The following is a 21,498-nucleotide window of genomic DNA, read 5'->3' on the forward strand; positions in this document are numbered from 1 at the left end:
AACCTGACAGGATACACAGACACATGTATTTTGTCATTCACAGTCACATTTATTTACGCTAACACTGCTAATTCTTCTGCTTCTTGCCTCTGATGCTTTGTGTCTGTTCTGCTTCCTACGAGCTTAGCAGAATGAAATGATGTGTCTGAGACCTGTGCTTCCTCTAATTGCTTGCACTGCGTGTTTCTATACAGGTTTAAATTACTTTGAATGGTCTTTCTTAATGGATAATTGTTGTTATACCAGAGTTTCACAGACTGAGACAAATAGCTGATTGTTCAGCTGAAATGAAATGATTAAATGTGAAAGTGAAAAATTTTATTGCATCTTTCTAGGAGGGGCTCTGGTCAAGAGTTGGCTTCCTTAGATAGATTTGAATATTTTTCATAAGATCTTATAAAATCCATGATTTGTGCTTACTGGAAGATAAATGTGGCTGCTTGTCATGGAACATAAAGTTTCTGTTGAGGTACTGATGTATTAATATATGCAAAGGAAGGTCTGTATGTCTATCAGGCTTATTGCATTTCCTATACTGATCTATTAAAAAAACTCTCATTTTTGTAAATGCTTGGATTTATGACATTACTGAATTTATTTTTTGAAGCTCATAAGGCAAATAAAAAAAAAAATCATGTTCAGTTTAAAGAAGACATTTCAACATCTTTTATAAAAATGCCACAATCCCACCCATCCACTAATAGTCTTCCTTGGTTTCAGTAATAGATGTTGAATGTGTGGAGGTAAACGAACCATTAATTTGTGCCTTGGAAAGATGTTGAAAGAACGATCTTCACTTAACAGTGATTCTACTTGGCTGTAGATTTTGAAGCCATAAGAGACCATTGTGACTGTCTATTTCAATCTATGTAATTTTATGAATGAATCGTTGTATCATATCCAACAGCTGCGACTGAAAGAGAAACGAGCTTTTAGAAAAATATCCAACTTTGATTTGCAGATTTTCAGTGATGCAAAGTCCTTTGCAGGCCCACAGGATACACCCTCTTCATAAGGTGCGCCAGACAATTTCTAATATGTTGTATGTCACCCTGATGTTATCATGCTGTTTTAGTAATCACGTGGACAGGTCAGATACCATAGGAAAATCTAAATATAATACATTAGGGAAGTTACTTTATCATCCTGTCATCTCAAAAGAAAATAAAGTGGCAAGGTGGTCTGAAAGATTTATTTTCCACTGTTCTGTGTCAACTTGCATGAATTAGATTGCCTTCCTTTAATTTTTTGTTACTTAAAAATTCCAGTGCTGGCTTTTCTGTTATTCTGCCCAGGATTGCTGTCAGGCTGACAGACCTGCAATTACCTTGGTCTCTCCATTTACTCTCTTGAAATTTGGCACAATTTAGCTTTTTTTCTGTCATTCTGAAGTGCAGTATTAAATTCTCCTTCCAAGTTAGAAAATTGTCCTTGCAGATGTTAAAAACAATAGTAATGGACACTGCGTTGTTCACATCGTGAAACCACAAGCATATGTTGTTGGGATATAAAGCTGTTTTCTAATAATTAAGCTTTATATCTTAAAATAAATCCCAACAACCTGGTAGCAGTATAGAACAACTTGAAATACAACACTTTTTTTTCAGGAAATAGCTTTGCTGGAGTAAGAATTTGAATACTTATTGAAGCGTTTGATTCAGTGGTCAGTGAGCATAGGATGACGTTGCAACGCTGGAATTTCTGCACACACAAGTGCAAATTGGGATGCGAGTTGTATAAGATTTACTGTAGTTTATTTAGAGGTCAAATGATGACAAGTTAAAACGGAGAAGGATCACCTTGCTAGTTATTAAGTAATTCAGAGGAGCAAATTAATCTTCAGGAGGACTCAGATCCACTATGGGTTGATTATGAACTCAGGGTGGATGTCCTTCAAGAGAGCGTTCTGGTTTACCGAACTACTGCGCTACATTTTTAAATATTAAAGAAGTAAAAGACACTTGAGGGCTTTTCTGGAATGGCCACATTCATCCTTTCTTTGTTGCAGACACACAAACAAAATCATATGTTAGCTTTAGTGGTGCTTAAAGTAACCATATCATCATGGTTAGTAAAATCTTTTTGTTACTAAAGATCCGTAAAACAAAAAGGAAAAAAAATTGTTTAGGAAAATGTTAGAATTATTATGCTAGTCTCTTAGATTTCTCCATAGACTTCCAGAGATTTACTGCTTTAATACTTTACGTCCTATACTACACAGTAGATGATGATTAAAACCAAATGCTAATGTTTCTCCTGGCTGCAGCTTCATTGCCCAAACACCGGGATTTGAAGGCTGTTTCTCCATTAAAAAATATTACGCTGTGCGACACAATGTACTTTCCTGAAGATTTGTTGGTTTATCTGTATAAATTTGATTCTTTGTATGTCTGTTGTACTCTGGTGCCCATTTTAATGTCTTTAAATTAGTCTAAGTTACTTCAATAGTATTACATATTTTTTCACTGCTTTACTCTATTACAGAGGTGTTTAATTTTTTCCTTCTCCTTTTACATGAAAAATTATTTACTATTAAAATGTGCCATTTTCATCTCATTAGAAAATAAATTTTGATGGGGTTTTGTTTTATTTACAACTTGTTTTAGTAGTGATTCTATTGAAAACCATGGGATCAATGTGTATTTTATACTGTAGAATCTATCGTGACCAGATTTATGTAACAAGCTCTTTGATATAAGTAAGATCATTAAAAATATGGATCTGAATTCTGCCTGCTTATGCACTGCATTTTTTTGCTGCTTGCTATCTAACCCCGCTGAATCTTCTTCCATTTAATCTTCATTACATTGCTGGAATAGTTCCTGCAGCAGAAAGTCCTGACAGTATTGGAATTAACAGCAGAGCTCCCTCTTGTTTCAGTAATTCCATGATTTTATCCTAAATGCGTAAGCTTTCCTGATATTGATAAAATAATAGAATCATAGAATCATAGAATAGTTTGGGTTGGAAGGGACCTTAAAGCCCATCCAGTCCAACCCTCTGCCATGGGCAGGGACACCTCCCACCAGCCCAGGCTGCCCAACGTCCATCCAACCTGGCCTGGAACCCCTCCAGGGATGGGGCAGCTACGACTCAATATAAAGCAATGAAGGCTACTGTTTTGGGGTGCCCACAAACCACCAGATTGATTGTAATTAAAACGCAGTCGGATGGAGACAATTAGCGGTGTGCTTAGGTGGGATGGGAGCCTAATGAAACCTTAGCCTGCGGTTCCGTAAGCACATACATAAACCTTTGTGCTGGCTGTCATTGCAAGGGTGAATTTTGGCCTGATGGAATTGATGTCTTCAATGGCGTTTTGCCTGCTTGCTCCAGCAAAACACTTGGCTCCAAGTCCTGCGTTGCCTGTGATTGCTCTGTAAAGCAATTAGCTAACTAGCCTTGTTCTTAAAACCATGCTGACATCAGCAATGATTGTGGTGGCCAAAGAGTTTTGGCATGAATCTCTTTAATGTAATGTCATCAACTAGAACATCCATAGTGGTTTCAGTACAGCCTGAAACACGGGATGGTGTAGGCTACTGGGGAAAGGTCAGTAAGTAGGTAAGAAGCGTATCCACAGACATTTCAATTAAGCAGCATCCAATGACATAAAGGTGAAAAACCTACAAGGTTATTTGAATGTGTATCTAAAGAGAAAAAGAAATGCAAATTGCATAGCAGTGAGTTTCTTTAGGGGGCAAAATCTGGTCGGGAACACGCTGAATATGATGAAGAGAATAGTTGGATAAGACATATTTTGCAACCTGTTTTGGCATTTCTTACCTTTCAGACACCACCTCAGTAACCTCTTCACAGCAGGAACTGTGTTAATTAATCAGAGAAAGTAAACAGTGTTACTGCATGCTTGGGTGAAGAGAGGCCAAGAAGGTACTAACTTCTCTTTTTTTCTGTGCTTGACTAAATTTCTTGATAAAAAAGCTTAATTAAACTAACTTTGTTACAACAAAATATTACATTCTTGAATTTTTTCTGATAACATCTTTTGAATCCAAGAAGGTCATTGAGTTCCTTCCTTCGTGCTGCTAAATCTAAGGCTGGTGACGTGATGCAGGAGGGAACTGCCTACCTTTTATACAAAGAGCTAGTAGAATATGAGGGAAATACCCTGGTGTGAAGGTCTTTCAGCTCTAGGGTTATTTCACAGTGCCAAAACAGGGCTCATGACTGATCCTGAAATACCTGTTCTTTCACATTCGCCATCAGATTTTAACAGAATCAATCTTAAAGTTTCCCTCACGCCGTGGATATGGGTGCTGCTGCTCCCCCGTGGTTGGACCTAAGCAGCGAGCCGCTGGCTCCTCTTAAAAAGCAAAGACAGAAACTCGGGAGGATTGCAGGCTGTTGTCTCAGATTGACTTCACAACAAAGTAATGGAAAATATACTATATTTGCAACCGTTGTCCCAGTATGGATTGCTATGGAATGCTTTTTATTTTTCCCTAATGCTATACATGGTTACTGAGCTCATGCTTTAATGTTGGTAGGAGCACTCTGGCCGCTCAGGTTAGAATGAGTCATCTCTGCTTTCCTAGCTCTTTCAGATTTGGTTTCTGAAGGTTAGGGTAGCAGTCACTTATTTTTGTGTTCATCTTGAGCTCTTTCTGGAAAATCACTGCTAACGGGTCACTGTTGTTTGAAATTTTCTTTCAAGTATATGTGTCACAAATAATCAAGCCTCACAGCTTGTTGTGTTACTGGTTATTCTGCCTGCTACAAAGGTTAGGTCTTATTTTATTGCTCTTATAATCTTATTTTTACAGTATCCTCCTCTGGAAGTTGTGTTCTCTTGTGTGGCATTTTGCTTTTCTCTGCTGCACGGATATTGAATAGAAGTGAGCATTTACATCTCTAGGTTTATCGTGTCGTTTCGTTAAGTCCTCTCAGGCGCAGGTTCTATTACCAGCTCAATAGCTAATTCCTTGTTGATCGTCACATCACTTGAATATTTTGAGATCCTTTATTGTTTTCCTTCCCTTTCTAAGCAATCTTCTCACTTCGTCAATTCTGGCAGCCTTAAACAGTGCTGTTGTTAGGTTTGGGCTTTTTTTTTTACAGCCTTTCAGTTTCAGTTCATAATTCTCCTAATCCCCTTCAGATTTCATGTTCTTATATATGTCACATACCCTCTATTTTTCCTCAAGAGCTTTTCTGACATTCTTAGTCATCCACATCAGTCTTATCCTTCTTTTATGCCTAGAATAGCCAATCTTTCTCACGCTCGCTCAATCTCTTGACCTCCCCGTCTTGTCCCAACTCCTGTTTTGTTCATTATTTAGCACTGGATGTGGCTGGATTGAAAGAAATACCAGATCTCATGGAAGTCAATGATATCGAAATGCCTGCCTATTTAGGGGAAGCATTGATGTTTAGCTTCAGTGGTTCTGAGTCAGCCTTTGTCCCCAGGCCACTGCCACACTGCTGGCTCATTTCAACAGCAGAGAAGGTGGTGCTTGGTGATGCAACAGGCACAGACTGAATAGATAAGGATTTTGCTTGCCGAAAGGTAAATCTGTATGTAAGCAGGATGCTTAGGCAGAGGTAAAAAACAAACTTAAATTGCTCGTTTTTCACATAATGAGCTGAATTCCTAGGAAGCCAGTAAAAGTCTTTCACTAGACTACATCAGCTAATGCGCCATGCCTACATGGCATTTTCTGTACGCGTATTCCAGCCCCAAAACTTCATATCTGAACGTAATTTAAGTAGTGGTTCTGATGAATTTATAACACTGAAATATAGTATCTAAGAACAGGATTAGAATTGAAGGATGGAGAAAATATTTCACATGCGTTTACAGTGTGGAGTATTTGAGAAAAATCCAGCCTACTGGAGAAGAATGCCTGTCTGGTTTTATATCGCTTGATTCCCCATGTTTTCTTAGTAGTTTAACAGCTTATTATTCTAAAAATAGGTTCACAGCAACCTTTTTTTTTTGCAGTCCCCGTTACATTTGCTTTCTCCAGAGTTCTGAAGCTGTACCTCCCAGGCATCTCAGCACCATGCCTCACTGCCATCAACAAGGAACATTTTAATGCCTTACTATAATAAGCTACTCCCTGGTGAGGGTGAGTGTTTGTGTGCGGGCATATGTACATTGTGTGTACCTGCACTGCCTGCAGAGCGTTTCCAGGTGAGATCTACCGTTCAAGAACATGGGCAGCAAGAAGGTCAGCATTAGCCTTCTTCTCTTGCGTCAGATATTAAAAGTCAAAAAAGATCTGCAGTCTTTTTTTCTTGTTGTTGTCAAAACTGCCTGAAATAGTTGAGCTTTTTTTTTTTTTCTTCTTCTTTCCACTCTGAAAGAAAACGTTCAACTACAGTTTGTTCTCCAATTAGAATTGCTCAGTGGAGAGATGGCACTGATGGGAAGAGGTACTTTGCAGATGTCTTGACGTTCTAGCAATGCAGGGCCACATCTAAGGGCTAGTCTAATATCTGACATACCTTAATGCACCTTGGAGGCTCTTCAGGTACATGCCTGACAGCAAGATTCTAAGAAATTGTATTGTTACCCAGGGATCTCCTTGGCAAAGGTCACAATCATTTGTATTTCCACTAAGTACACCATGCGCTAAGGGCTAAAAGAGTTCTGAGATTCCTCCGAGACATCAAAACTTCAAAGATAATGATGGTTGAGATAAAGACTTTGCTAGGGTTTGTTAATAATTGTGTTTCTCTCTCTTTTTTTTTTTTGTTTTGTTTAAATTTATGTAAAACTTGTGGTTTTTTTGTTGTTCAAAATTGTGCAGGAATTGATGAGGGACTGTGTAACACCCAAGGTACGGCTGAGATGTGCCCCTCTTGTGTAACTTTCGAATTTGATTTTGTAGGTATAGGGCTCTCCAATGTGTTTTATATTGCTAGGTGCCTATATTAGCTCTCGAGGGGCACGCTAAACTTCATTTCTCTCTCATCAAGTGTTGCCTTACCTGCTGTATAGTACACAAAGTAGGTCAAAACGTGCTGCGGCTAAGCAGAGCCCTTAAACCTAAATCAACTTAATTTAAGTTGAACTTCTAAGTGAAATTCACCATTTGGTTTGTTTACAGTTTCCTAAATTCAGTATGAGACAAGAGGAAGCAATCTGTATCTTTAGAGAAGTAAAATGTGCCCATAAATAAGCTCTATCACTGGGCATTGTATGGAACAAACCAAAAAGTCCCCACATACTAACTGGGCCAGGAGCCAAAAATAAATTTTGAGATTGTACTCTATGTTGTTTTCCGTTGTTTGGGTTTGGTTTTTTTTTTCTTAAACTGTGTATTTATATGGAACAGCAAACACAGATTATACCTTAGTAATTTGTATGGCTTCGGCATCTGTCCCTTTGCTTTTATTCACATATTTTCATAGCCATAATCTCTAGTTTCTTGTCTGACGATGCAAACCTTTCAGATGCAGAAATGGATAAAAATCTTGCCGCGTCTAGTGAGAGTCATTTTCAGGAGTAAGCCTTTTATTTGACAGGAAATAAAGACCCCGGGGGGGGAAAAAAAACCAACCAACCAAAAACCAGCATGCATATTAAATGACTGAAGATATTAGTGTCCAATGTGTTCATAGCTAGGATTCTGCATAAAGAAATGCTTGAGAATTGCTCTACAACAGCAAACTGGAAAAGCCCCGAGACATAATCCACTTGAGCCTAAGTTTTATTTTGCATGCATAATAGAGCTTTGTTGTGTTTGGAATGGCAGAGCACGTTGACAGCTATCTCAGGCAAATATCCGGGATGGGATGCACCCTTTCATCAGGAAATGGCACCCTACATTGAGATGCCCATTCCGTGGTCATTGAAAAGAGCTTTAAACACAAGTTAAAAGCTGTAAGTGACCTGCATCAAGAAGCCAGCTGTGTGGGGCAGGTGATTATAGAACATCGAGGTTATAGCGAGGTTTGGCTGCTTCTCAGTTAGTCTCAAGGGCAAGCAGATGAAAGCCAAAGTGTGACACAATTTGTTAGTTGGTTTACAAATACAGGTGTGATGCAAACTGGAATATTTCCACTAAGTTAAACATGTCCGAGCATATCCTTGTTTGATGTGCTTGGGCAGTGGTGTCTCTGATGCAAACAAAATGATCTCCAAACCCAAGTGCCAAACCGTACCCCACAAACACCTGCGCCCGCTTGCTGAAAAATGTAAAGACTCCATGGTCTTCTAAAGAAATATTAGTTGCAAGTACTCTATCACTGATGGAAAGCTCTTACGTTGCCTTATCTGCTATTAGCATGATCTCTCCGTGCTTTTCTGTAGGGACTTGTTTCCCTAGTCCATTAAGCTGGTCTTTGTGTTGTCAAGAGCTACACAGTGAAGTTCTATGATATGAAAGGATATTTACTTTGCTTCCTTATTTACGCTTTTGTACTTTCAAACTCTGAACTCCAGTGAAAGCACAGTTGTCAGAGACTTGACCTAAAATGGTTCCGTGTTTTGTTGAATATCACCATAAAGAAAAAGGAAAAGGAAAAGGAAAAGAAAAAGAAAAAGAGAAAGAAAAAGAAAAAGAAAAAGAAAAAGAAAAAGAAAAAGAAAAAGAAAAAGAAAAAGAAAAAGAAAAAGAAAAAGAAAAAGAAAAAGAAAAAGAAAAAGAAAAAGAATTTTTGGTATAGTAGTAATCTTGATATCTTACAGCATTCCGAGAGGCATGGAAAGGGATTTTTTGAACAATATACAACCCACAGATGTGTTTATGTCTCCATAAAAAAAAAGAATGAACATATTTGTGTGTCGTTAAAGCCAAAGATAGGATCTTTGCATGACAGTCCCCGTTCTACCTAATGTCGTATCATCTACTGTGGAGATTATACCACAATTTCTAATGTATCCAATAGCTGTAATCCTTTACTTCTGTGAGTAATGCAGCTCATTGGATCTACGTGTAAGAATGTCAAATTTTAAAGAAAAAAGGCTTTAAAAGCTTGCTCCAAATCTGAAAACCTAGACTTGCATTTTACTTCAGTAGCATCTCATACTTTTTTTTCCCCCATCTTCTAATGCAGTACCTGCGACTCCTCTCTCCTTCTATAGGACTGTGATTCCCTTATTATCTGTGGTTCTTGTTTCAGCGAGGGGTGTCAACACCAACAAAGAGACATGACTGTATTTTCTCCAGTAGGTAGCAATTAGCACAGATAGAAAGCTTTCATTTTTATGTTGTTGTTAGCTCCTGCTTACTCTAAAATTTGTTCGTGCTTACTGTTAGCCCCGGCTATTGTGAAATAGATATGGGTGAACCCTACCTGATTTTGCTGCAATAAGTTTGGAATACATTTTGTGTCATAGCCATTGCTGTATACATGAATTAATTAATTGGATGAAAAAATAACTATAAATATATACTGTCATTTTTTTTCTTGTGAGTGTAGGCTGTCTTGCACACTACGTAGTGCGCATTCCTGTAAAAGGAAGAAAGGATCATGCAAAACTGTGTCATCATGCAGCCCCAGAGTGAAGTAGGACATGTCTTGACCTTGGTGTGCTCAACCGTGCAGTAGTAGTTCTCTGCAGGAGCTACTTTTGACAAGGAATGTCTCTCAAAGTAATTTCAAACATCTATTTGGGAAAGATTCTGCAAGAAATTTGCTAAATTCATGTTTTGACAAGCGAGAAACACTTTTTGAGTCCCAGGTAATGTGTTGCGTTCAGTAACTGGAGCAGAAATAGGTAAATGTAAGGATTTTATTTCACTCTGTACTCTATGTTAAAGCCCATGAATTTTTACTTATTCCCTAATCTCTGTAAGTAAGTGCCAGTTTCTTAATTTTTAATACAGAGCTAATTAATTTTACTTGTTCTGGCAAAAATACTCCAGATACCACCGCAGAACGAGATGCTTTAAGAGTGCAAAGTATGTTTATATTTTAAAGGATACATTTGGGCTTTCTTAGGAGGAACCTTTATAGGAAAAGCAAGGGCTCTTCCCTAAAAGTGTGTTTTCCTTTGGACTGGGCTCCAGTTGGGAGCGGCGTTTGGGCAGTGTCTTGGGTGGCTCCCACAGGGTGCACCGGGAGAAGCTCTCGAGGCTGGAATTCCCACTTGACGCTATGGGACCCGTCCACCCCCTCTCCTGCTGCCTCTCGCGGCACCCACCGAGGGCTGTTGTCTCCTGCGGTTGCCGTGGGAGAACCCCCACACAAACGTGTTTGCTTCTGTCTAAAATCTGTGCAGTTTTTAGCAGCCTTCCAGCCTCCGGTGCGGGGTTTTGAAACTCCATCACAAGCCACCGTCAGAATATCCTGCAGAAGCTGGAGCGTGGCTTGTATTTATGAAAGTTATTTGTTTGCATGAGGCACATGTGCTGATGCTGTGAGTCATCCATCCATTTTACTGTGACATTTTCAAGCACAACTCCGTGTAGTGGAATTTTTTTGGTAGCTGGCTATGTTGCCCATCTGTGAAATCATCATTCTATCGAGCTCTAAAAATAGAGATGAAACTCTTCAGAGAAAATTTCAAATCTACTTAAACGACAGTTTGAAATGTGTCCCTGCAGTCAACAGTTTAAATATTTTCTATCCTAAATATGGATGCTCTAAATTTAAGGTGATGTAGTCCTGCTGTCACCACGTCGGTTCACCTCGCTAGCACGGTGATATAGTTGGAAATAATTTCTTGCTAGGAACCCAGTCTGGTGCCCATCAAAGCCAATTCGCTTGAGCCTCAAACGACTACGAGTGGCACAGGCACGTAGGAGTTCTGGGAGGTGGATAACACACGGGGTGGAAAGTATTTATTAATAATGGCGAATCACTGGAGAAAAATTTGAAGACAATCCCTGAGTCTAGATCAGAGAGGAACTGGAAGAAGATGAAAAAGAAGATTACTAGGCAATGAAGCTTTGAGATAAGGAGCAAGAGGATACCCAGTGACTCCTAAGCGGCTGTATTTGCAGTCAAATCATCAAAGCAAGTCAGTGAAAAGATACAGTAAATGCTGAAAATAGTGAAGAACTCTAGCTGGGAGAGGGAACTTCTGGAAGGATGTAAACTCTGTTGCTGAGTAATAGCATCCTAATTGAAGACACAGAAAGCCAAAGAATCTAATTAGTCAGGAAAACACATTTCATTATACTCTGAGTAATTTGTTTTGAAAAAATCCAGCTGGATTTTAAATTTAACAGATTTTCAATGTGATCAGAGCAGATTACGCTTTTTATACTTGCATAGAGAGACAATGAAAAATATAGTTTCAGAGACATAAGCAAGAAAGCATTTAATTCAAAATTGTGTTTGCATTTGTCCCTTACTGTCTCGGTACCATTATATAAGGTTCTGCTGAGAGGATGGAAAAAATAAACTAGAGCTTTTCATTGAGTTGGTGTTACTGGAGACCATCACCCATTTCTTTAATCCACAGACAATCTGAGACATATTTGAAGCTGCGTCTCAGCCAAAACAAATGAGAAGAGCATTGTCTGCGCACCCCACCACCTTCCCACCTTTTCTCCCTCCTTCTCCCTCTCTCTCCCTGTTTCTGTACATTTTTTCACAATGATTTTTTAGCTAGATCCCAGCCAGACTGAGCAGTGTTACTCACTTCATTTACATTTAGCTTTCAAAAATTTGTATTTCTGGTGAGCTTCTATGCAAATGATTACATGGTAAGACCTCAGTGGGGTAAGTTTCTTGTATCTTGAATGTTTTTTGTCCAACATTAAATAGGAGAGGGAAATATAAAAATTATGCTTTGTGTTAGGATACTCTGCTCAAGCAAATTCATAAAAAACAATTATGCAAACCCATAAAATTCTATTCTTGCAGAGGGCAAATAAAAATTCGGCGTTATATCCTCTTGGAAGTTTTTTTTACCTATTAAATTTGGAGCGTGGATAAGGTCAATAACATGGACAATTAAACCTCCTTCTCATCATCTTTACTCTGTAGTGGATTAATGTATTTTAGAATCCATTTATGCACATTTTAATCTATTTTTGAGATCCCAGTTAATGAGTTTTCAGAAGTATGCACCTTTTATATTTGTCCATATAAGCTATATTCATAAAAACAAAATGTAATTTTAAGCTCTTTAGAGAGTCACCATTACTTCTGCTGACATCAGAAGGATGATACTCCCTGATCAGATAGGAACAGTATGCGGACATATTTAAATTCCATCATGGTCTTTTTTAGATAAAAATTCAAACGTCTTCAAACTCAAACTGTAGCTCTACTGTACTTCAGATGAGAAGAATGAAAATAGAAGTCTCTAGGCAAAAAAAGAAGAAGAGGATGCACCTGAAAATGAAGGCAAAATTGAGAGGAAATGTATAACATGGATGAGAATGAATCCTGCAAGTCCTTGTTTGCAACATAGTTATCTCTCATTAAAATATTCCTCCCATGTATAAGGATAGTAATAGTTTAGTATATATTAGCATACTAATAACTTCAGCTGGACTATTAGAATTAATAATGGATTAACCCGCATGAGTGAGAATCCCTGCCTTGGTAAGGGCTAGGCTAGTTCTGTTGCTTCCCATTTTTTATAAAATTACGTGTTTGTTACGTAAGTTCCTCCCACACGCATTGCAATTGGATTTGTGCTTTCCTCCTGCGTTGAGATGCTGCACAGTATTGCTGTGCACGGCTCCACAAATTCCTGGTGGCTGAAGTTTTAGTTGAGCAGGTTTATATCCTCCTGCACGACGCTCCTTAATTCTTAATGGGCTTCCATTCCTGTGATGTCCAGAAGATGCTGCGTCTTTGGCTGCCTCTTTCCCTAACAGACAATAAATCCCTGACAAGCTAAATGTTATTGAGGGGTAAATGTTAGTAATTTAGCTGCAAATCTGCAATAACTATGATATTATTAAAGGCATTCATTCCCTGTTCCAGCATTCTTTAATATATTAAGGAAAGACCATGCCTACGCTGTAGCACAGAGCGCATGGCAGATAAAGGCATCCACGTTTCTTCTTATTCTGAACAATGCTTGTTTCCATTCCAAATGTCATCTCTTATGATGGTAGCTGGTACTCATCCCCCAACATCCCTATAATGTTGGCCATTTCATTTAGGAATGAGTAACTAATATCAAAGTGACATAAAAGTGAAGCGATCTTAGTGGAATAATTAGACACAAGTTTCTAGAAGAAGGGAAACCAGCTGTTGAGAGAAGAGGTGATGGCTTCAGTAATTAGCACTTTTGTGATTAAACAGTATTGCTGTTCTTGAATGCTTTCTCAGAACTTTCTAAAAGGACTGGCATTTCTTTTTTAACTACAATTTTCATTTTGAAAATATAGCAGATATTTTGATCTAGCAACAAAAACACAGTTCGCTTTTCCAAGGACACAAAACTCTACGCTTGCAGGGCTGGACCAACTGTGAAAACGCTTTTCTCTCTGTTTCATGGTTTTATTGGGAGGCTCACAAAGCCCAACACTATTCAAGGAGCATTTGGACAACTCCTTCAGGCACACAGTGTGAATGTTGCGGTTGTCCTACACCGGGACAGGAGTTGGACTTGATGATCCTTGTGGGTCCCTTCCAGCTCAGGACAGTCTATGCTTCTATGAAGTTTAGTTTTGAGGAGTATTTGGTAGTTTCCAGTGCATATTGCTGTGATCCATTACGAGGATCGGGGGTTAGAAAAAAGGCATCGGCGAGACCAGGATCCAGGAGTCTAATGAAAACATTTGCAAGGGTGGCAACCCTTTTCTATGTGATGTTTTTGTTTATGCTAGATCCGGGCCTTATTAAGTACAAATTCATCAATAGTGCCTCAGTGCTGGACTTCATAAGCCTCATTATAAAAAAAAAATCATTGAGATACCTGAGGGTAGATCTGCAAAGGAATTAAGCGCCGAAGCAGGTCAGACACTGACTCCTGCTACGCACGTTAGGTGCCTCCTTCCAGTGCCTGCAGTGGTTGTTAGGCAACTAGTCTTGATTTAGACACATGTGAAAACCTACAGAGCCTTTTTAACACCTAAATATCTGACTTGTTGAGAAAAGAAGTCCTAATGGCTTCCGTGGACTTTTAAGGCAAGTACCTAAGTATGTAGCAGACTGGTTTAATCTGGAAAAACATAAGCCATAATGACAGAAAGCTGTGAAGCGGGTGTGGTACCTTCCCCATCACCTCAAATCAACAGCAGGAGTGCAACAGCTGAATCTACCGCGTCAGAAGATCATGAGAAAGGAAGCGCTCAGCCCAAGGTCAAGAAGTGGCTTTGGGGTTTTCTCTCTTTAAAAGGCTTTCTTCTAAATTCAGCCTTGCTGCTAATGTTGTCTGCCCTTTAACTTAGGAAGGTAACACCGAAAGGAGCAGACTCCACCTAACAGAGCTGGAGGATGAGCTCTCTTCGCTGAAGGTCTTTGCAGACCAGAGGCGTTATTAGGGTTTTATTGCTCCTCTTGTAATTACTGTCTGTGGTTTTTATTTATTATTAATTAGATGGCGATAGCCGTGGGTGGAGGATGGCGAAAAGAGTGGATGGGGTCAGGAATAACGAAAGGGATGGTAGAAGTAGTTTCACTGTAATATTTTTCTGAACAAAATACCACCTTTGTCAAAGACAGGGTTCAAAAGAACAAAACCTTTGTCAAAGACAAAGGTTCCAAACCATCAGGTTTGATCATAGCTTCTTCAAAAAAAAAAAGATCTTCTTTTAGGATCACAAATAGGTTATTGGAGAGAAAACAAACTTTATTTTCGAGGCATCGTTTCTCTTCTGAATTTGTGTGGCTGTAAATCCTTACTCTTTCAGCAATGACTTTTGGCAGTGATTGGAGTGCTGCCTCGCAGGGAGTGGGGGCAGCTGCTGCCCATCGGCACACGGGGCGGGAGCTCCCGAGACCCAAAGGAAAGCTTTAGGGTTTCTGCAGTGAAAGGTACCCCCAAAACGGATTGTATTGGTTTTTTCAAAGGCAAATTAATTCAAATGATTGATTTGGTTAAACCTTGAAAACCTCAAGGTTGGCTCGGAGCCCGAAAGAGGCATCTCAACAGGTTATAGCGAGGCAAAGCGCAGAACTCCAGGCTGGAATATCTTCCCGGGAGTGTGGGAAGGACGGGGAAAGCCGAGCCGGTGAGCCTGGAGCCGGCAAGGGCGAGGGATGCGGTGCGAGGGGACGGGGATGCTGCGACCGCTCGGGTGGCGGTCCCGGCGGGGAAAGGGCTGAGGGGGAGGGGGCGCCGGGGGGGGCTGGAGAGGAGGAGAAAGGGCTTAAGGCAGCGGCAGAGGGGTTAAAGCGGCGGCTCTATTTGCGGCTGCCGGAGCTCAGGGCGATTAGAGAGCGGCTCCGCGCCCCCGCCCGGCAGCGGCAGCAGCAGGTGGCGGCGGCGGCAGCAGCGAGGGAGTTAACCCCGCGGTGGCATCAGGAGGACGGAGGGGGGGGGCGACACCGAGCAGCATCAGCCGGAGGAGGAGGGGGACCGCGGAGGAGCGGGAGGCAGAGCATCGGGAGGAGGGGGACCGAGCGGCGGCAGCAGCCGGGTTGCTAGGGATGGAGAGATCCCGCGGCACCCGGATGTGAGTGTCATGTTGGCCCAAACTCGGAGGGATTTGGCAGCGGCGAAGCATCAGCAGGAGGAGGAGGAGGAGGAGGAGCAGCCCCTCGCACGTCGCTAGCGGCCACCATGGGGGTCGGGTAGCGGGGAGCGCAGGGGCAGCACACCCGGCTCGGGCTGGGGGGGGGCGCATCGGCACCTGCTGTTTTTTCGTTTTCCTCTCACGCACCGGCGGAGAAAGTGACAATAATGCACCAGCAGCAGCAGCAGCCCGAGCGGCACCCAGAAGGTAGGAGCCCCCCAAGGGCAGCGGCGTGCCCGGGGCCGGGGGCGGGCGAGGATTTAGGGGGGATTTGGGAGTCGGGGATTGCGGGGATTAGGGAAGGGGGTGAGGATGGGCTGGGGAAGGGATGAGCTGGGTCGGGGCTGGGGAAGAAGGGATGAGCGGCTGGGTTTGGGGCTGGGGAAGGGATGAGCTGGGCTGGCTTCGGGAAGAAGGGATGAGCTGGGCTGGAGGAGGCACCGGGAAGGGCAGCGGCTGGGGTGAAAGCGAGATCAGGTGCTGCCCCCGGCGTGTGACCAACATGGGAGCGAGTTTATGCGTGTCTGCCTCTTGCCCCGAGGCCGCTAATAGCGGCTGACTGCGCCGGGGGAGGGGGAACGAGGCTTTTGCTTTACCTTTCCCTCTTATTTGTGTAACCGTGGGTGAACGTGCCCGGAGCCGCAGGTCCCGGGTCGGGGCAGGGCTGGGGATGAGCCGGGCTCGACCCCTGCCCCGCTGCCCCCGCAGCCCCCGCTGCCGGGTTTGAATCATTCTTCTCTCCTCAATTAGCAGCAAGTTTGTGCTTTTGCCGCTGCCGGGGGGCACAGAGGCTCCCCGGGGGCAAAGCAGGCTCCGGGGCTTTGTTTCCCGTTTAAGTATTGATTTAAAAAGATGATGGGGAAGGGTGTGTGTGTGGGGGGGTGGTGGTGGTGGGGTTTATTTGCGCCGAGCCACGTTTCATGGCATCCCAAAGGGCAGTCGGAAGGCGGGGGAGATTTTGCCATTGCTTTTTTTTTTTTTATTTATTTAAAAATAAAAGATAAGGGAGGGGGCGAGACGATGGGGGGAGCAGGGATGCTCTGGCAAAGCGCCGGGGATGCTTTAACCCCCCCTTCCTCCCCCCGGGGGATGCTTTAACCCCCCCGGGGATGCTTTAACCCCCCCGTACCCCCTCGGGGGGGGGGTGCTTTAACCCCCTCGGTGATGCTTTACCCCCCCTTGACGTGCAGTCCCCCCTCTCCCGCGGTGCCAGCCCGCCCCATCCTCCTCCTCCGCCCGCGGGTCCCGCTGGCCGCGCTGGTGCTGAGTCCCCGCTGCTGCTCGGTCCCCTCCGTGACCCAACCCCCCCGCTTCCATCCCGGGGAGCCATCTTAGCATCTCCCGCATCCCCTCGCCCCCGGCCGGGGCGCATCCTCCGCTCCTGGTCGCGGCTCCCGCATCCTTCCCCTCCCTCTCCTCGTCTCGTGTCTCTCCTCGCAGCGATCGCTGTTTTTCCTCTCCTTTCCGGGTAGATCCATTTCACAGTCATCCCGCCTGCCAGCTCTAATTCCCGGCACTTATATTGTGCCATTTGCCTCCATTTTTTTTACCCCCCCACCCCACCCCCCCGAGGCATCTTCAAGTTTTGGCTTTCTCTTCAGGAGTCTCTCCTTCCTACAGGTGCGTGTGGGAGTAGACTCTGTTGCTCCAGCCTGAGAGCTCGCGAGGAGGTGGTGGTTTGCCTCCTTTGCTGTCATCTGCATAAAGAGGATTTTGTTATATTATTTAGAAGATATGGGGTTTTTTTCGGTTTTTTTTTTCCCTTGTGAAGGAGCAAAACCGACCCCCATCCCTCTCCATAGCTGTCGGCCCACCTGGAGATCCGCTCATCCGTGTCTCTGCCCAAGGCATCGGGCTTGGAACTGGAGCATCTTTAAGGTCCCTTCCAAACCCAAACGATCCTCTGATTCGCATAACTCATTTCATAAAGCATTACATGAAAAAAAGGTTTCACAGTTGTGCTGTGACAGGTATTGGTGCTTTATGGATGTTATCTGCAAGTGGTGTTGGATTTGTCACTTCTGAGACACATCCACACGTTTTTTTCATTGGAGAGTGCAGAATAGGGCAATATTTAACTCGCCCGCTGGACTCCCCCCACTGGTGTTGGTTATTCTTAATGGAACAATACATAAGGATTTTAAGCAACTACTATTTTTTTTTTCGTCAAAACGAAGTGAGAAAATAGTAAATGCTGAGGTACTAAAGTGAAGTTGACCTTAAGGAGTAGCTGGGTTTTATTGGATAAACATAGTGATAGGAAAGCTGCCGTCCAGCTAGGAAAAAAATGTTGTAAGTGGAAGAATGAAGTGTTTGTCTTGATGCTTGTATTAGACTTGAAGCTATAATACCGATTCCAGAGCAATTTTTGCCACTATTCAATTACACACACCCATATATATATATATTTATATATGCGCACACTGGTGCTTTGCAATATCTGTAATGGAAGCGTGAGACTGCCAAGGGGTCTTGAAATAATAATTGGGATACATCTTAGCGTGGAAAAAAAATTATAACCAAGTACTTTTTTTTTTTTTCTTTTGTCCCACAGAGGTGAACTATGCAAGTAGCACCAGAATTCCTCTCCCTGGTGACGGACCAGCGATCCAGTCCAACAGTTCAGCACCATCCAAGCAAACTGTTCTATCTTGGCAAGCTGCAATTGATGCTGCTAGACAAGCAAAGGCTGCCCAAAATATGAGTACTACCACAGCCCAGCCTGTAGGATCTCTTTCCCAAAGAAAACGCCAGCAATATGCCAAGAGCAAAAAACAGGGTAATACGTCTAATAGTCGGCCACCCCGTGCCCTTTTCTGTTTATCCCTCAACAACCCAATACGAAGAGCCTGCATTAGTCTAGTAGAATGGAAGTATCCTTTGATGTAGTTTCCTTTTTGAATATCTGTTCCCTGCCTTTTCTGAATGTATCAAGGGGATTGTTTGTAGCATCTCTTACAGCATTACGGATAACACATCAGTTCACTTGTACATGTGGATAGCTGTCATTAATGCTGATGGTAGTTAATTTTGCTTAAATTGCTGTTAAAGATAGCCTCTTAATTTCTGTCATAATGATATAGAATATTATTTTACTGAAGTAAGTGATGCTCAAAATTAGAGAAGAGCTCATAGCTGATTCTTTTTTTCCTAGAAGAGATGGGGTAACATTTTCGGAACTTTTTAAGGTTACATTATATTCCAGCAAATCTCTGTATTGTGTTTGTTGCCCTTCCAACTAAGATTGAATGGGTAGGCGTGCATCTGGCAGTGTTAGTTGGGTGATGAGCTAAGATATCAATCCTGTATCTTCACAGAACCACCAGGTTGGAAAGGACCCATTGGATCATCAAGTCCAACCATTCCTAACACTCCCTAAACCATGTCCCTCAGCACTTTATCCACCCGTTCCTTGAACACCTCCAGGGAAGGTGACTCGACCCCCTCCCTGGGCAGCTGTTCCAGTGCCCGATGACTCTTTCCATGAAGAATTTTTTTCTGATATCCAACCTGAACCTCTCCTGGCGGAGCTTCAGGCCATTCCCCCTTGTCCTGTCCTCTGTCACTTGGGAGAAGAGCCCAGCTCCCTCCTCTCCACAACCTCCTTTCAGGTAGTTGTAGAGAGCAATAAGGTCTCTTCCATATCGCAGTTTGGTGTTTTGCCATTAGGGCAAATAGATCAGAGGTGGAAATCTTTTAAAAAGATTGTTTCTCCAAGCGCTAAAAGTAGGGGAGATTTTTAGTTAAGTACTCCAAGTACATACGCGTGTCTGAAATACATTGAGCTTCGGAACTTTTACAATGTGTGTCTACCACCAAGGGTGTTTGGAAGTGTGTACGTGTGTACAGGAGATCAGGTGTACTGGCTGATCAGGTGTAAGGGATTGTTTTATCTTTAGTGGTTGTGATGTGGCAGTAAGTGGATTTCTTTGGCAGAACTGATAGCATGTTGATTTGGTATAGTTTTTAATTCTCAAGAAAAGGTTTGAAAAAGAAAATAGATTTGTTTGAGGTATGAGGAGGGAAATTGCCAGTTAGCCATGGCAACGTCCCTGCGAGGGAAACAGCTGTTCAAGAGTAGCTTATTGAAGCAAAACTCATTTTGTTACTTTATACAGAACAGCCAACCTGGCTATAGGAACTGTTTCTCATTTGTAGGGCTTGGGGGTTTGTTTGGTTTTTTCGTTTTCAAATCTTTGAACATAATTCACTTGCAAATTAAAGATAGTGAAACATCCTTCTTTCGTTTAAACTGGTAGAAGTCCAACTAATTTCAGGAAATTGGCCTCTCTCTGGCTAAGGTCAGTTAAAAGAAATTACTGTGGATGTAGAGTGGAGTAACTCAGGGCAGAATTTGTCCCATTAGCCCTACTTCATAGAACAAGGTTGTCAGTCTTGCACTGGTATCATTGGTTCATTTCAGTCTGGAGATTTCTGCCTCTAAAGCTGTGCCTTGTAACTTTATTTTGTACACAACAGAGCAGCTGTTGATGTTGATGGCCTTTGTGAACACAAACTCAGCCCTTGAGGTGACAAACTTTTGGTAGGCCAACAAATACCATTTAACAGATATTAAGATATTAACAGATATTAAGGGGCATATGGGCTTTGTAGGGTTTCTTTTTTCAGGAAAAACTATTTTAAATGGACAAAAATAATGTTTTTGAGTATATTCAGTGCTCTTCCCTCAGTCTTTTATGGTACTTTTATGGACGTGTATCTGGAAATTGTGCATTGAGTTGAGGAAAGGATGTCGATCATGGCTAAAGCCTGAGATATTCCCTTTCCAACCTGCCACAAAGAGGTTCCTCTGGGTACCTCAGTGTTACAAGAAAATAATGAAATACTTTGGGGGAAAGGCAAATTAATGACAAACTGAAGGGTGAACTTCATAGGCGTGAATTGTAAGGAGTCCTTTTCTTTCTGGAAGACAGAAGGTATCTCCAGATTTCAACTGTTGTCCTCCAGAGACACTATAAAATAAAGTGTAGCTGCGATTCTTGTCGATACGAAAGGCTGGAGCCTCTCGGTACACGTGGCTGCCAAGCTGGTAGTGCTAATCTAATCTCCTGTCTACTCTCCTAAACTTTCATTTGTCCTGGCCAAAGCAAAACTATTCAAGAGAATAATTCTTCAGACATGAAGAAGGGCTCGGAGTTTTCCTGCATCCACCGTACAGCTTTCCAGCTCTCGTACAGGAGAGTTGTTGTAATTTGCTGTCAATCTTTCTCTGATTGAACTATGAACCAGACCCCAAATGAGGTTTCTCCTTTGGACAAACATATATTTCTACTAACACTAACGAGCCTTATGTGAGCGTGAGGACAGAACAGCTCAGTAAGTGTTCCTTACGCATCCCAATGGCCCATGTATTGATTTAAGAGTGTATAATTATATTCATCTCTAGAATTTAATAGCAAGTGCTCTGTGGCAGCAAGAGTAATATTTTTCTCCTTTTCTCTAAAACAAGAGGACATGAGAGATCATTGTGATGGAAAATAACATGCTGCAGTGGCGTAACTAAAAGTGATGAAGTGTTTGTCACAGTTATTGGTCAAAAGATTGCCTTAAAAGTAAGACTTGTATTACTTTTGTGTTCATGTGTTGATGCTGAAAGGAGAACTAGACTTAAATGTTTGCAGATATTCATAATTCATGAATTCCTTAACAAGATTTTCCAGACCATTTGACATATTTATACTACTATCTATTTTTGCCAATTGTGTGGCCTTAGCTGTTTACATCCCATTCCCAGAAGATGATTCTAATTCAACTAATCATAATTTGGTAAGTACTCCTGAGTTTTTATTTCATATTCGTTGGCTGTACTTCCAACTTGATGGTCATAATTTTCTGCCAGAATTTGGGACTATATTAAGTAATATAGATAATTTTAGTAAAAAAAAAAAAAAAATTGGTATACAGTGATACTTAAAAA

General features: G+C 42.0%; 1 protein-coding gene across 16 annotated transcripts in view; it reads left to right on the top strand.

Moving 5' to 3' along the window:
* CACNA1D (calcium voltage-gated channel subunit alpha1 D) overlaps positions 1–21,498 on the top strand; it is a 204,485-nt gene that overhangs the window by 19,641 nt on the left and 163,346 nt on the right. For 14 of the 16 annotated variants that reach the window (XM_054076344.1, XM_054076352.1, XM_054076357.1 and 11 more), the window contains exons 1-3: positions 15,463–15,767; positions 18,115–18,433; positions 21,242–21,347. In XM_054076344.1, the coding sequence (XP_053932319.1) occupies positions 15,728–15,767; positions 18,115–18,433; positions 21,242–21,347 (465 nt within the window). In that variant the 5' untranslated portion in view covers positions 15,463–15,727. Of the gene's footprint in view, positions 1–15,461; positions 15,768–18,114; positions 18,434–21,241; positions 21,348–21,498 lie in introns of those variants that run through there. The other 2 variants (XM_054076358.1, XM_054076355.1) reach the window with 2 other exon arrangements.

The sequence above is a fragment of the Cuculus canorus genome, chromosome 11, assembly GCF_017976375.1.
Source record: "Cuculus canorus isolate bCucCan1 chromosome 11, bCucCan1.pri, whole genome shotgun sequence".
NCBI lineage: Eukaryota > Metazoa > Chordata > Aves > Cuculiformes > Cuculidae > Cuculus > Cuculus canorus.